The following is an 11418-nucleotide window of genomic DNA, read 5'->3' as shown; positions in this document are numbered from 1 at the left end:
CTGCTTGATCTGTGCAGATTTCCCTCCTGATTCAGACCAGAACACTTTTTCACTGGAGGAAGCGTTATTATGGATTATGGACTGGTATTTTAGTTAAAATCATCTTAATGCTGGATGTGTTTCAGCTTTTGTCTTCTCCAGATGTTAACTGATGGACTGGAGTGCTGTGGATTATTGTGATGTTTTTATCAGCTGTTTGGACTCTCATTCTGACGGCACCCATTCACTGCAGAGCATCCATTGCTGAGACACTGATGCAATGCTACATTTCTCCAAATCTGATGAAGAAACAAACTCACCCTATTCTTGGACGGACTGAGGGGGAGGACATTTTCAGCACATTTTTAGTGAACTCGTCCCTTAATGTGTGCTCACATGTAGTGTGGCTCAGTGAAATTGCACAGGTGTTCATCTAAAATAGACTGTGCAGACCCTTTACTGAACTGCATAGCCTAGGAGGCGATTTCAGAAGCTGCCCAGGTCTAAATGAACTCAGTCTGGCATTGATGTAAAAATTTATATAATTATGTAAACACATACCTTATGTCAAGCTGAGAATAGAGTCTGCTGGATGGACCAGAGCTTGTTTTACATGAGGAACCACACGCTGGACTCCCTCTTGAACACACGAAGACACACACAACATGACAGAACTCCAAAGACAAATGAAAAAAAGGTCAAAATTGTGAGAGGAGTCACTTTTTTCCTCTGACTAGTGCACAATTAAATTGCCGTGCCTTTTGGAGTATAGAGGAGGCACAAAGCTATATCTCTCATTTAAGATGAGAGCTTTTGAGTCAGGTGTACGGTTACATGAATGATTTGTCTTTTGTCAATTTTTATTTCTATTTATTTCTATTTGTGGCTTCAAGTTGTGTGCCTATACAGTAAAAATTGTGACTAGTCCCAACTAGTCCCAGTCTCCCCTATTGGTTTAATTGTATAATAATGTTCAAGAACTTGGGATTTTTTTAATTAAATGGCATGAAGTGCGTTAGAATTGTGTTTTAAGTTATGTGAAGAGATTCTTGATCATGCAAAGTGGCACACAGTGGACTTGTGATATATTAACATTGTGCCAGTACGCATGATGTGTTTAGCAAAAATAAAAATAAAATAATAATAATAAAATATACTTTTGTTGATTAATGAAAAAAAAAAATCGCCGTAAGGTTAAATAAAATGTTATTCTGGCGTGGCCTGGGCGATGACGAAACGTGATCCACGACTTTCATTCTGGCACACGGCGGTCTGTGATTGGCGCGTCGGAATCCTTCCTTGATAAGGATTGGCCGCGTACACCCGGAGGCGGGACTTGAGAGAGCAGCCGCAGCACACACACAGAACGAGCTAGAAGCGCGAGCGCTGGAGCTGTTTAGTGCGGCGGCGTTATCACTGCCCCTCGAAGACGTGTTTCTGGCGAAAGGATTTGGAAGCTGCTCACCGCCCAAACGCAGTCTTACAAAGTGAGTATACGGAACAAAAATAATCGCACTTCGGCTTACGTAATGCTCAAATACAGGCTTGTGAATGAAACAATGTTTCGGTGCAGCGTCGCGTCACAGCCAGCGCCGTAGAAACAGTGCTACAATTGAACCACTCTAGCGTCAGTGTAGATGAGCAATGCTGTGAAGGACTGCGTTTATTTTAAGACTAGAGCTGTAATGTTGCGTGAACATATGAAGTCCAGCAGTCAGTCAGGGCAGACGCTATTGGGCATCTGTGATCTGGCCTACAGCAGCAGCAGCAGCTCAGCATCAGCATCAGCATCAGAGCAGTTCAGCCCATACACAAACCTCACACAGCAAGAGGAGCTGATGCTTCAGTGCACGAGGGCTTGAGGATGCTGGTGAGACTCGCACATAAGAGCACACCACACCGTATGGCTCTTTCGTGTCACAGGTTTACAGTCCGGTCCACAATTCTGCTATCACTAGTGCTGGGTACAGCTTGAATTTGATCGATTCCGATTCCAAGGTGGTTTGAAAAAAGTCAAAAAACATTTAGATATCAAACATTTATCTTGTGTCTCTTTTTGAAAAAACAAACAAACATTTAATTGCTGCTGAATACCATAAAAAAAATCAGCCGGCTTCATAAAATCTGGACTCGATTAAGAGTTGTTTGTGTGCAAAATAGAGCTGCATGATTCTGAATAAATTGAGACTTAAAAAAAATATAAGACAACTAAACAAAATCTCATGGAATGATTTAGTGACTCATTTCATTACTGGATGAAGCAGTCTGTTTAAATGAATCTTTTGAATGAATGATTCAAAGTACATTTTTAACAGCCACTTTTCGGCAGCTAAAAACAAAAGATGCCCACACAGGAATTGATAGATGGAATTGAAATTGTAATTTACAACAAGTGTCCGATTCCCGACCTTTAGTGTCTGATTCTGGAATTGGAATTGATTTTCGATTCCCAACCCTAGCTATCACTAGTGAAAATGTTTCTGTGTTGCATTTTTAATATAACTTCATACCCTTTTTATTTTGTACAAATAATATTGTCAACATAACAGTGAAAGTGAAAAGTAAAACACAATGTTTCATCATATTTCATATATCACACAGGATTCCCACAGTCGTGAACCATTGGGAAATATTGTGGAATTTAAAGATTTGGTAAGACTTTATTTTAAGGTGCCCTTGTTACTCATGTTACATGTACTTACTATTATAATAACAATAAATGATGCATAATTGCACGCAAGTAAGCCTAAGCCAAACCCTAATCCTAACCCTAACCATATATTAAGTACATGTAGTTAATTAATATTACTTAGTAAATGTATAATTACACTGTAACAAGCACACCTTAAAATAAAGTGTAACCAAAATTTTTAAAATAGCAGGCATGGGGAAGTCAATAAAAATGCATAAAAAAAAAAAACATTCTTACATTTCTCTGGCTTTTTTTGTTTTTTTTTTATTTTCAAACATTGTCATAGAGGTTAAGACAACAGTTACATTTTTCATTATAACTGAAAAAAAACAAAACATAAACTCAATACGCTTAAAAAAATGAAATAAAAAATAAAAATACAGCAGTAACAAACTTGTCTATATACTCTCAATGTCCATCAATTCCACAAAAGAGTCACCATCTAGACTCTCCAAAAAGTCATAGAACACTTTCCAGATGGACCAAAATACATGAAGTTTGTTTTTCAAAAGATAGGTGATCTTTTCTAAGGCAAGGCATGAGGTCATCCCCTTTATCCATTGAGACATGCCAGGACTTTCTTCTTTTTTTCCAAGAACATGCAATAACACGTTTAGCTTCCAGCAAACAGAGAATTAACAACAATCTTTCATGTTTGGTGATTGAAAAATTCAGAGGACAAATATGTAATAAACACAACCTGGGATCAAGAAGAATAAATTTGACTTACAATATTCAATATTTTAACCCCAAAACAATTAACGTTAGTGCATTCCCACATACAATGGAATAAAGTTCCCTTCTCTTTTTCCTTCTCTTGTTTACATTTGTAGCATATATCAGGAATATTCCGTTTGAATATCATTTTTTCTAGTTTAGCAAGACATTTCTTTATAAAATGGTTTGTCTAAATCCTTATCCAGTAATCATAAACTACAGTAATGGTACGTAGTAGTAATTGATTGGCTGAGAGTATCCTGGGCTGGTCTGTAATGCATTAGAAAAGGTGAGGCGTGGCAGTGAGATGAGTGGTTCTGGGCTGGTGTGTGCGGTCTGAGTGATATGGACGCTGATGGCCGTGTGTGCTGTGCAGGACGGGATGTGCTGGTCGTGGCCGCTCGTGTCTGCGCTGGTGCTCTGCTCGCTCCTGTCTGTGGGGACGGTGAGGACGGCGCCCTGTCAGACCTGCCGCAGACTCACAGACAGCTTCATCAAGGTCTGGGTGATCTCATTCACTAGCTACTGCTCATTCTGATGCCATTTTCTAACTTAGAGTGAAATAGGATATTCAGTCAGCTTCCCCTGTTGAAAAACTGGTTTAAGCTGGTCCTAAGCAACTAGCTCCTGCTCAGGACCAGCTTAAACCAGCTCAAACCAGCAGCCATGCTTCAAAACATACCTAACCAGCATATGCTCAGCACATTTCAACAGGGTCCATTTATATGAGGAAACAAAAACAAAATATAAAATAAAATTAAAAAACACACATGAAAAAGACAAATGTCCGCACACTGAAATTAAAGGTTTATTCACAAGAGTCAGTGCAGTGTTTCAACCAGTCGGGTCTTCATCAGGCACAGTCCCCATCCTTTTTTGTAAATAAACATTCTAGATCTGCAATTTTTGCCAATTTAAACATCTATTTAATTAATAGTAAATGTGCAGACATCTATCTTTTTGTTTGATATGAACATGTTCTTTTATATACACATATAAGAAAACATAATAATAAACAACATTTAAAATGATTTCAATATAACATCCTAATATAAAAGTCCCAAAAATAACAGAAAACTTACTGACATATTTGTGAGTCCTGAGACGAGGAAGAACTATGAAACTAATCTAATCATCAAAATCACAGTCTTGTTCAATTTAACCTGTAAAATCTTTGCAAATATATTGTGAATATACACCGTTGTGTAATTTATGCATCATTCTCTAAACCTAGTGTTAAGGTTTTATATGTTGACATTGACAAGAATGTTGTAGTGTTGAGTTCAGATGATGGTGCTTGTTTCAATAGGGTTTGGAGCGAACAGCCAATAAGAATTTCGGAGGAGGGAACACGGCTTGGGAAGAGGAGAAACTGGCAAAATATGCACGCAGGTAAACATCTGTACTGATCTGACTCGCAGCATTATTACAGAACAGAGGATCGTCATCCTCATATATGTGATCTTAATGTTTGGTCTGCAGCCTTTGTTTCAAAGCCTGTTGTGTGTGTGTGTGTGTGTGTGTGTGTGTGTGCACGCAGTGAAACGCGTCTGTTAGAGATCGTAGAGGCTGTGTGTGACAAGTCTGACTTTGACTGCAACAGACTGCTGGAGCAGATAGAGGACCAGGTGGAGACATGGTGGTTTCACAGGTGCCTGTCTTCTTTTGTTTAATGGTGATGTACATTTTTTGTGAATGTTTTTTTTTTTTTTACATTTGTGACCCTGGACCACAAAACCAGTCATAAGTCGCACGGTTATATCTGTAGCAATATCCAACAATACATTGTATGGGTCAAAATTAGCATTTTTTTCTTGTATGCCAAAAATCATTATGATATTAAGTAAAGATCATGTTTCATGAAGATATTTTGTACATTTCCTACTAGGGTTGTAATGGTATGAGATTTTCACAGTATGATTATTGTCTCAGAAAATATCACGGTATATATTAAACAATAATTCTTATCAGTAACAATGACTCTTAAAAGAATAAGAACAAGTTATTTGAGTGAACAAAACCTTTATTACAACAAACTTGAAACCATTTTAATGAAAGTATTGAAGTCTCCCTTCTGAAAAAAATAATAAATAGGCCTAAATCTCATTTTAAAAAACAATTAAAAACTTAAGCTATACGCCTTATATATATCTTTATCACACTTAAACATTTTAATTAATGTTTTAAAATGTTATCAAATGAAAATTTAACAACTTTTATTTTTGGCACAAAAAGTTCTGCACATCAGAGGTTTACTAAGTTAAAACATGGACAAACATGATATTCCTTAAAAATAATATTTAAATAAATTCATTATTATAAAGAATATTATTATTGTTGTTATTATAACTTTGAAGTACATTGAACAATGCTAATATATTTGTCATAATTTCAAGTTAAATCAAACTTTTATTTTTACAGGTTGTAGCGGACCTTTGAGTTTCAGAGTGTATTTGATAATGGTTTCTCTCAAATAAAACGTCTTCAGGCTATGTATGTAACCGTGGTTCCCTGAGAAGGGAACGAGACACTGCGTCCTCTAGAGGTCACTATGGGGGAACGCCTTCAGTGTGACCGGTGTCTGAAGCATACATCTAAACACGACATTATCATTGGCCGGCGACAGCCTGTGACGTCATCACCCGGCACGACCACAGTATAAAAGGGTGCTGAGAGAACACGTCATTCGCTTCTTCATCTGAAGCTTATGTCCGAAGCATGGCAAGGGATATAGAGGACGCAGTGTCTCGTTCCCTTCTCAGGGAACCATGGTTACATACGTAACCTGAGACGTTCCCTTCCGAGGGAACTTCGAACTGCGTCCTCTAGAGGTCACTATGGGGAACGGTATACCCACGCCTCCATGCTGAGGGGAGTGCATGCCAGAAACCATGGCAAGCACTAAGTGCCAACTCTACCATATCCATGGGAGTTGCCGCAAGGACGCCTTGACAGCTGTCAGTGACATTATCCCCTCCGGCCAAGGGCCTGAGCTGCATACCCTAAAAGAACTTACCTGTTAAAGGCTGGGCCGGGAAGCCCAGGCCTAGGGCAGAGCTCAAGGCTTGTAATCAGAAGGAAGAGATTTCTTTAAGGGGATACGGCCAGGTGTCTAAAAAACCAAACCAGACCCTGCCCTGCCACCCAGGGGGGCTACTGCTGGTTCTGAATGAACCTGCTCAAAGAACTGACTCGACAGATCTTTGGTAGCAACACCCTGCTCCGAAATGTATCAACAGAGATACATAAGTTGAGTGGAGCCCAAGGTGAGAACCGGGGCCTAAACTAACTCAGAGAAAGGGAACAAGGCCGACAGTGCGTAACCATACATGACTTTAGAAAGTGCGCAGAATGCCTAGTGTGCACACTTACCACAATGTGGATTTTAGAAAGTGCACAGAAGCTCAGCGTGTGCACTTACCATATCATGGATTTAGAGTCACCGTTGTGTAGGGTATCAGAGCGACTCAGACAATTTAAGATTCGATCAGATTGGTGTTGAACAACCCAAAGAGCCGAATTCCACAAAGGGGCCCAAGACAACAGGATGTTCGTAAATCAAATCCTAGCACCAGCCAGTCTGAAGCAACAGCTTGCAACATTAAACAAAAGAAGACTTATTGATAATCCCAACACAGGAAAGAGATTGTCAAATTTGGGGCAGGTAACCAAGATTAAGGGTCAAAGACACAGCATATCATGACCATCACATTAGGAAAATCATTAATAGAATCTGCGTTGGGTGGTTTCCCCCACCTAGAAGACAAAGACCAGACTGAGATGCCTTATGAGACCTTTTAACCTCTGGTCTTCACAGAACATGTCCTTATGTTCACAGGATGGCACAGAAACTGTCTTTTACATATGTAGATGCACCAAAATGAACTCAAAAAGACTTATAAACGAATATCAGTCCATTGCTTAACTCCATATCATATATGTAACTCACACATTTGACTATCATGTTCTAATCACTTATTGTGTATGTCTTTTTAATAACTATTGAATAGCTCAAGGGTTCATATTCATGTTTAGTATGTGTGTGTGTGAATCTTCTTGCTTGAAACGTTTCTTCCAATCAATTCTTTGTCAAATGTATCATATTCTTGTTATAGAAATCATGTCCAAAATTATACTCTGCAAGAGTGGGAAAATTCTGACCATGTGACTGATGAGATGACATGTTGATTTATGTATTGGGAGGAGAAACATACAACACCCTGAGCTAAGACATTGTCTAATTGGTCAATACAAGATTTGGGATGTGTCCAAAAGCCCAGTTTAAATACTCAGGACACCATCAAATTATGCTTCTAGCTTTTTTAGTCATCGCTTTTAGCTATGCTTTTAGCCATGCTTTTGTCCGTGAATTCGTAGAGTACTGTTCCAGTGGAGAATCAGGAGATAATAGCGGAGAGTGAGCACAGCCCATCTTATCGCCAAGCATTCCTTTTCTATGGTGCTGTACATCGTCTCTCTCTTCGAGAGCTTACGACTGAGGTACAGCATCTTCTGGGACAGGACTGTTCCAAGCCCCCAGTCTGCAACAAAAAAGGGAGAAAAAAGTCAGGGGAGTGAAGGAGCGGCCCGCCACACAGAGCAGCCTTTATCTGGGTGAAAGCCTGCTGGCACTGCTCCGTCCACTGGACCGGATCTGGTGCTTCCTTTTTAGTGAGGTCAGTCAGCGGGCTGGTGAGGTCCGAATACTTGGGTAAAAATATAATATAATATAATATTCTATAATATCCCGCCAGCCCCAAGAACTGCCTCACCTCCTTTTTGGTCTTGGGTCTCGGACAGGTTGCAACTACTGCTGTCTTATCAATTTGGGGACGCACCTGTCCGTGACCCAAGTAGAAGCCCAGATACCTGACCTCCACACGCCCAACCACACACTTTTTCGGGTTGGCCGTTAGTCCGGCTCCTCTCAGCGATCTCAGAACAGCCCGCAGATGCTGCATATGACGCTGCCAGTCGTTACTATAGATGATAATGTCATCTAAATAGGCAGCGGCATACACAGCGTGCGTTCGGAGTATCTGGTCCATGAGCCGCTGTAAGGTGGCCGGTGCCCCGAACAACCCGAAAGGAAGCGTTACATATTGGTGTAATCCAAACGGCGTTGTGAAAGCTGTCTTTTCTTTGGATATAAGTGATAAGGGGATCTGCCAATATCCTTTCATTAAATAGTGTCGAGTAAAATCGAGCAGAACCCAGCCGATCAAGCAATTCGTCAACCCGCGGCATTGGATATGCGTCGAATTTTGCGAAAATCCACACAGAACCAGACCGAGCCGTTTGTGTTCAGGCAAACGATACGGCCGGCTGTGCACTACCACACCCGGCTCAGTCTCAATGTGGTGCTGAATGAGGTTTGTGCGACCAGGCAGGGGCGAGAACACGTCTGCAAATTCAGCTTGCAACTTGGCCACATCAGTGAGTTGTGAGGGCGAGAGGTGATCTCCTCCTGGGGCCAGAGCGAGAGATTGATTTTTAGTGTTCACTTCCACCACCATCGCCAACATCACTGACTCCGCTTTGCTCCACTTTTTAAGGAGATTGAGATGGTAAATTTGATGTGTCCCGCTCCTGTCTGATCGTACTACCTCATAATTGAGATCTCCAACTCGTCGTGTGACTTCAAAGGGTCCTTGCCACCTGGCGAGTAATTTGGAACTAGAAGTTGGGAGCAGTACAAGTGCTTTCTCTCCCGGTGCAAATTCACGTAATCTTGTTCCCCTGTTATACAACCGGCTTTGTCTGCCCTGAGCCTGTAACAAATTCTCCATAGAGAGCCGCCCCAAAGTGTGGAGTTTTGTTCTCAGGTCCAGTACATACTGAATTTCATTTTTACTGTCCGAAGGTCTGTCCTCCCAAGTTTCTCTTAGAACGTCCAACACCCTGACGGCTGACGTCCGTAGAGAAGCTCGAAGGGGGAAACCCCCGTGGAGGCTCGGGGGACCTCACGCACGGCAAACAAGAAGGGGTTCCAGCCATCTGTCCCAATTTTTGGCGTCTTCATGAACGAACTTTCGAATCATGGTTTTTAATGTGCGATTAAATCGTTCTACCAGATTGTCTGTTTGTGGGTGATAAACACTGGTGCGAATCGATTTAATGCCCAATAGTTCGTAAAATTCGCGGAGAGTCACGGAAATGCTGCGGAGCGCCACTGCCTCTGGGTATCGTTTTGCATAATCCACTAGGACTAATGCAAAGCAATGCCCACGTGCAGATCGTTCTAATGGCCCGATGAGGTCCATGCCAATTCTTTCGAAGGGGACCTGCATAAGAGGAAGAGGGCACAATGGTGCTTTTGGTGTGGCCGGCGGGTTCACCAGCTGACATTCACGACAAGACGCGCACCACCTGCGCACGTTCTCATGAATGCCCGGCCAGAAAAATCGGGTCATTAGACGATGAAGTGTTGCTGCTTGTCCCAACTGTCCGGCCATTGGATTACAGTGAGCTGCCTGGAAAAGCATTTTCCGATGGCTTTTTGGTGCTAACAACTGAGTTGTATCTTGTTTTGACTGAGTGTCCTGGATCACTCGATACAACCTGTCTTTTAAAATAGCAAAATAAGGATAGGAGAGTGGTCGAGTCGGTTGGAGAAGCTGCCCGTCGATGGAACGGACCTGTTCAAATGTGTTTTTGAGAGTTTCATCCTGAGACTGTTCCAGGGGAAAATCATCACACTCTGTAAGGTTTCTCCTCTCAACAGCCCTCTGTTCCCCTGTCTCAGTTCCCATTGGTCTCCACTCAGCTTCTCCTACCTGTGCGACTGCCCCCCTTCCCCGCTCTCCTTTCCCCCAAGAGACATCCGCACATAAATGCCCCAATAATACACTAAAACCTGGCCAATTTGTTCCCAAAATTAGCAGATGTCTGAGGTGCGGGCTAACTGCAACCTCTACCCTATGCTTTTGTCCCCAAAATTGAATAGCCACCGACATTAAGGGGTAGATCACCACATCCCTGTGCATGCACCGAACCTTAACCACACAGCTCTTATCCAATGCCTCCGGCTGAATCAGGCTTTGATGAATTGAGGTTTGGTTACATCCCGAATCCACCAAAGCCTGATACGTACCCCCCTTAATACTCACGGGTATTTGGTACAGGCCAGCTTGATCGGGGGCAGCCTGTGGGGTGTCCGGGACCCGGATCAGTGTCCCCACCTCCATCACTTTACACGATCAATAAAATGACCCGGGTCCCCGCAACGCCAACATGCTGGCCAAGGCCTCCCCGCCGCCCTAGTGGCAGGAAGTGGGTCATGGAATTGGCGTGGAGAGAGCGGAGGAACGGGAGCTGCGGCAGGGCTGTTGCGCCATCACGAAGGGTCGGCCACACTCTCCGAGGTCCAGCGACCTGAAGCGCTGCCGGTGCTGCTCAGGACTCAGGCCGACCCGCTGGAGGATAGCGTGCTTAAGGTCACCGTCTCGACGGAAGTGCCGAAAAAGCTCAGAAGGGAAACTGACGCATCAAGAAGAAAGCCCTTCTCTTTTGACCCGATATCTACCAGATTCACCCACAGATGTTTCTCCATAACCACCATGGCCACCATGGATCTGCCAATGGCAGTGGTGGCCTGCTTAGTGACACGGAGAGCAAGATCTGTGGTGCGATGTAACTCAGCCACCTCATCAGGGGATAGACCCTGATCCTTATCCAGGTCTTTCAGCAGATCAGCCTGATAAGCCTGAAGCACTGCCATGGTATGCAACGAGGCTGCAGTCTGACCTGCTGCCGCATATGCCCTGCCATTCAAGCAAGATGTATCCTGAAGGGGTTTGGACGGCAGGGAGGGAGCCTTAAAAGAAGATGTCTCCCCCATAGAGCGATAGCAGGCCAGCGTCTCTTCAACAGGGGGCATCTTCTCATTCTCACGCATCCCCTCAATGTTGGCATAACTAGTATGTTGGAATCTATGGATGCGAGATGAGAATGGATTCTTCCAAGCCTTCTCGATCTCCACATGGAGATTGGGAAGAAATGGAAGGCTCACCTGAGCTGGAGGGCTATGG

General features: G+C 42.8%; 1 protein-coding gene across 1 annotated transcript in view; it reads left to right on the top strand.

Moving 5' to 3' along the window:
• The first annotated feature begins 1207 nt into the window (after nt 1-1207).
• The window catches only part of LOC107548752 (cysteine-rich with EGF-like domain protein 1), a 36743-nt gene continuing 26532 nt past the window's right edge, over nt 1208-11418 (top strand). Inside the window, exons 1-4 of the mRNA XM_016229562.1 lie at nt 1208-1466; nt 3765-3887; nt 4698-4780; nt 4929-5039. Coding sequence (XP_016085048.1) covers nt 3771-3887; nt 4698-4780; nt 4929-5039 — 311 coding nt within the window. The 5' untranslated portion in view covers nt 1208-1466; nt 3765-3770. The remainder of the gene's footprint in view (nt 1467-3764; nt 3888-4697; nt 4781-4928; nt 5040-11418) is intronic.

The sequence above is a fragment of the Sinocyclocheilus grahami genome, unplaced genomic scaffold (genome assembly GCF_001515645.1).
Source record: "Sinocyclocheilus grahami isolate Dianchi unplaced genomic scaffold, SAMN03320097.WGS_v1.1 scaffold354.1, whole genome shotgun sequence".
Taxonomy (NCBI): Eukaryota; Metazoa; Chordata; class Actinopteri; order Cypriniformes; family Cyprinidae; genus Sinocyclocheilus; species Sinocyclocheilus grahami.
The sequence above is the reverse complement of the archived record's forward strand: the minus strand, read 5'-3'. Positions and strand labels throughout refer to the sequence as shown.